At 33.7% G+C, this 5,161-nt stretch overlaps 1 protein-coding gene across 1 annotated transcript; it reads right to left on the reverse strand.

Annotated features, from left to right (window-relative positions):
- Positions 1-2,706: 2,706 nt before the first annotated feature.
- LOC106301101 (photosystem II 22 kDa protein, chloroplastic) lies at positions 2,707-4,270 on the reverse strand. Its single transcript, XM_013737422.1, has 4 exons — positions 3,961-4,270; positions 3,753-3,866; positions 3,420-3,663; positions 2,707-3,100 (listed from the first exon to the last, which is right to left on the reverse strand). The coding sequence occupies exons 1-4, from the start codon at positions 4,150-4,152 to the stop codon at positions 2,853-2,855; spliced, it is 798 nt and encodes a 265-aa protein (XP_013592876.1). The 5' UTR covers positions 4,153-4,270; the 3' UTR covers positions 2,707-2,852.
- Positions 4,271-5,161: the final 891 nt, after the last annotated feature.

Here is a 5,161-nt window from a genome sequence, read left to right on the forward strand (position 1 = left end):
ATTTATACGTTCGCACCAATTTAATTATATATGTAATAGTTACTGACTTTTAATTATTTAATATATATTTATTATTTAATAATATGTAAGAACATATAATACATAAAATAATTTATATATATAATGTTTATTCCGCGCAAGGCGCGGATCTTAATCTAGTTATGTGGTTAAGACCATTTCCTTATGATCTTGTTTTAAAATATCCTTCGATATAATTTCTCTTGGCTATTATTCTCGGAATTTTGAAAATGATCGACAAGCCCGACTTTAAGTTGGAAGGATTATGAACTGGGTACAGAAATCAGAATATGATACCATACTAAGATAGATGAGCTCGAAATATAAAATTAATTGATAATAACTGAATTGACTCATTTCTTTTATATACTGGTTAATTTATGGTGTTTGTCTCTTATATATATGATTAATAAATGAGATGTACGAAATACTTTTTACACTCTTTTATAATCAGACTAGGTGTTTTCTAGCAATTTTGCGAGTAATTATATTATACGAAGAAATATATATTATGTTTACATTGTTATAATTTTTGAATAATAATTAAAATTTTATTTTTTAATTTCAAATAGTTGGATAATCAAAAATTTCAGTATATATTTTTAGAAAATCTGTGAGATTTAAAATAGTTCAACGACGTAAACCTTAGTCATTACAAATATTTTCTCTTACAGAAAAATAATATTATAATTAATTAAGATAATTGGTTGTAGAATTACTTTTTATTTTATTTTAACACGTGAAAAAACCTGGAATACTCTAGCTTTCAAAAAAATGAAAAAGAGAGCTTTTTGTGTAAAACCAATACAATGATCGGATGCTTTTATCATGAAGATATTTTGTAAACGTTTTTGTGTGGACTTTAGAAAACATAAAAAGTTTTAATAAATAAATAATATTTTTTTCCTAAGGCGACTGTCAAGAAGATTGTTGAACGATTAGGGTTTTTGAATTTTCTCGCCACGATTTTCGTGGTTGAATGTGATTTTGATGATAGAGTGGGTCGTTTTCTCGGAATCTCACCACAATGTCTTTTCTCCCCACGAAAGAATCCACTTCCTTTCGTGATGAAGTAATTGCGCAACGGTTAGAGAGATTGTGTATGTATAAAATCCCTTATCTAGGGTCTTTTGCTACCACAATTTCTTTTAATTTGTTGGCAAATCTCTTGATTTACTTTTGGGAATTTACAATATTTCTAAGAACAATGACAGAGGGTTTACGGAGATCAATTCTAGACATCAATTTGGGATGTGATGATGCTCCTTTTGTTTTACCAAGGGAGGTGGTCTGACAAGCCGAAGAGGAGAACCGGTTCATCATCATTGGGCATCCAGTCAAGCCGAAGGGAGGTGATTCCAATTTGTGTTTCCGTCTGAAGAGGCTTTAAAGACGGTTATGCGGAGAGGTCCATGGGCATATGCTGAACGAATGCTCATTCTTCAGAGGTCGAAGCCTTTGATGGATCTGGAGATGCTCAACTTCATTCCGTTTTGGATACAAATCAGAGGCATCCCTTTTCAATTCATGAATCGTGAGGTGATTGTTCACATTGCAAGGGAGATGGGTCAGTATATCCAGATGGAATATAATGAAGAACTTGGTGGAAGATTGGAGTTTGTTCATGTAAGGTTGAACTGGAATGTGTCTCATCTTTTGAAGTTTCAACGAAACTTTCAATTTACTCATGGGGTGAACACGCTTCTCAAAACCCAATATGAGCGGTTTCGTGGCTTTTGTGAAGCTTGTGGGATGATCACTCATGATACTGGAGCTTGTGTAAAGCTCTCCCATGGGCGACACTTCAACAGAAATTACTTAAGTGATTTCTTAATTAATATATAGGGGATATAATAATTTTAAATGAATTATTATATAATATAATTTTAAGTGACTTACCATATAATAATTTTAATTCATCTGTTTATATTAATAGATGAATTAAGTAACATTTCTTGATTAATATAATTTTACTTACCATATAATTTTTATGTTTTAAAATATAAAACTATTTTAATCATTTCTAAAAGTGATAACTTATCTATGATATCACATTGTCATTGGAAAATGATGTTTTTTTAAATTATATATTTGAATGTTTTGCATTCATATGAAACATTTTAGAATATATATATATATATATATGGTGAATGAGTGAGTTTAATTAATATTATTAGGTTTACATTAATTAATTTTCTGGAATCTATGATTTATTGTATAGAATACTAATATAAATATATTAAAAACCGTTTTTATAATTGTTTCTGTAATATCATATGTATTTAAATGTATAATATCAATGTATATAATGTAATCTATGATATTTAATTGTTTTAGTTGTTTCTATAAATAAATTATATTAATTCATCTATATTTAATATGTTTAATTGTATGTTTGGAAACATATACTAGATTAGATAATTTTATGATTAGTTTTTTTTTAAACTTTAATTAAATAAATAAAAAATTAAAAACCATCAACCAATCAAATTTTAACAATTAATTGGAAAATTTTTATATATCAGCAGAAATCATTTAATATATATATATGGGGATAAGTTTTTCCGTGTGGTAAACTATAATCAAATAAGCTCATCACATGTGTTAACTTATTCAATTTATTATCCACCAAAATAACGACTTTATGTCTGTTGAGAGATGCTAAACGATATCAATAACACTAATCACTTAGGTGGTTGTGAAACTATATATAATCTGAAAATTCAAGTAAAAACAAGAGGCTTTAAGAATTACAAAAGTTTAAGCTGTCCATGTCCTTTTGTCTCAACATGAAGATGGGCTCACAAACCACAAATTTTAAGTACATAAAGAGTTTAGCTTTCTTCACCATCATCAGTAATGAACTTTCCATTACCAGGATTAATGGCAGCAAAGAAGAAGAAAGCAACGTTTAAGAGGACGAGGGGTTCAATATCTTGAATTGGAATACCAGTCTCAATGTTGAGTTGAGCCAAGGCTCCTTTCCCGGTTATAATCTCTCCTATCAATGAAAATGCTATTCCCAACTGTGCCAATCTTCCTACGAACAACTCGTTTGCCTTCGTGAACCCAAACAATGGACCTTCACACAATTAAACAACAAACATTTATAGATTAGACCTCACAACTCTAAGTAATATCATATGTGTATCTTCTTAGGGTGTAGATAAATCAACATAAAAGTAAATTCAGACACTATCCCTGATTCAAACACCAATTACGGATATTTAAGCTTCAGTTTATCCTTGGTAAATTAGACTCAAAACTAATCTAATTTTGGGCATACCGCTAAGGGTCTCTACGACTACTAGATAGACCCATTCAGTAATATTTTGCACATTAGTTGTTCAGACCAATGGCATTTGCAACAAGCAGAGAAAGGGGATCTTGAGAAAAGAGACCTTGTTCTTTAAGACCGAGGGCAGATCGGACGCCTTTGCCGGGAGGAATGACGGCTTTCTCAAGTCCAGTGGGAGGATCGTCGACGAATTTTCCTCTGTCCCCAAGAGCTCCGATAGCACCCAACAGAGTGAACAATATGAAGAAGAGAAGCAATGGCTCTGCTTCGTAAATCGGTATCCCTGTCTCCAGATTCAACTGTGCTAATATACCTTTCCCTGTCAACGCCTCACCCAGCAACGATGCCTATTCATGAAACTCAGCATTCATATCAAGGCTGGCTTCTACTTGCAACGAAAGTATTTGCGTCTCACAGAGAAAGAGAGTGGACTTACAGCGAAACCGATCATAGCAACGCGACCGACAAAGAGCTCGTTCTGCTTCGTGAAACCTATCCCACCAGATGTTCCGAAGATACCGTCTTCAACCTTTGGCTTCACCTTCTCAACCTAAAATGTATTAAAAAAAGAAAAAGATCTCAACATAACCATCTATTCACAAGAGATGTTTCTTGTGTCGCAAGTAAAAACGGTCTCTGAAAACCTTTTTGGGAGCAGCTTTGGTTTTGGGTTTGAAGATGGCAAGAGGTACTAATGACGGTCTTCGAGATGGTAGAACAACATGAGAGTTTCCCGAGAGGAAGAAATGGTGAACTTTGGGCTGAGCGAGAGGGTTCTTGTTCCTTAAGAATTGGTTCGCAGAAACTCCCGAAGTAAGCAGCATGGTTTGAGCCATTCTGTATTTTGTGTGGTGTGCTGCTTGCAGCGTTTGAGGATGAGAGAAAGGATCAGTTAAGTGTTGTGGTGTGAAAGTAAAGAGATTAAGAGATATCAAGGAAATCTGTTGACGGGCTTACAGTCCGTCCACGTCTCCTCATTGTCCTTTCTTTAGTCTTTGTGAAGATAATGTTCTGTGAAGAAAATAAATAATTTTTTTTTTTTAAACGCAAATAATTGTTTCTTTTTTCATAGGATATTTATTCGCTTTTGTATATATAAAATCCAGCTCATTTTCTTTATGCCAACTCGCAAGGCGTTATGGGTACGGTAACCACGAGCCTAGCGCCTAACAAAAATATTGTGGATTAAGCAAGGATAAATTGGTACTGTTCTAAAAGAGATGATGTGTAAGCTTATTATTACTCATGACCAGAGGTCTATATATATACAAGTATTAGACCGTCTTATTTAGAAAATGAAATCTTATTCCTAATAGGAATAGAAAATAGTACTTATCCTAAAAACATATGGAAAAGGATAAACATCAAGTATAGATAAATGTAAACTCTCATTCGCCTAAGTCATTAGCGAATGGGCCGGATGGATAGCTGATGAGCCGGACGGTTTGGGCCTGATATGGGTCAATCACCACTTGGTTTATAACACTACCCCTTGGTTTATAACACTACCACTTGATCGACACATCCGGTTCAGGGCTTGTAACATGCTTTTCCAGGAAAACTCAGTGGGACAAAACCATGGATAAGGAAAAAAAGTACAACACATGAACTCCCCCTGAATTGTACCCCTGTGTATGTTCTTCAAGTTGGCGCATGGACAATTTGATAGTTTAGCTTCATGGGCGCCAAGTCTTGAACTGGTCCTTTAATTGGCACGTCCCAAACTGATAGATAAATTTCATGGACGTGTGGTTGGTGTAGACATGGTGAAGAAGTCGGCTGACATATCATATGACTGAACTTGTAGTCCTTTGAGCTTCTTGAACGTTGATGTAGGAACTTGCC

The sequence above is a fragment of the Brassica oleracea genome, chromosome C6, assembly GCF_000695525.1.
Source record: "Brassica oleracea var. oleracea cultivar TO1000 chromosome C6, BOL, whole genome shotgun sequence".
In the NCBI taxonomy this organism is placed as follows: domain Eukaryota; kingdom Viridiplantae; phylum Streptophyta; class Magnoliopsida; order Brassicales; family Brassicaceae; genus Brassica; species Brassica oleracea.

Bases quoted from the DNA above. Each gene is read 5' to 3' on its own strand.
- LOC106301101 (XM_013737422.1), bottom strand. From the start codon at position 4,152: ATGGCTCAAACCATGCTGCTTACTTCGGGAGTTTCTGCGAACCAATTC. The intron at 3,867-3,960 runs GTTTTCAGAGAC...AATACATTTTAG, and splicing joins CCAAAGCTGCTCCCAAAAAG to GTTGAGAAGGTGAAGCCAAA. The intron at 3,664-3,752 runs GTAAGTCCACTC...TTTCATGAATAG, and splicing joins TTGCTATGATCGGTTTCGCT to GCATCGTTGCTGGGTGAGGC.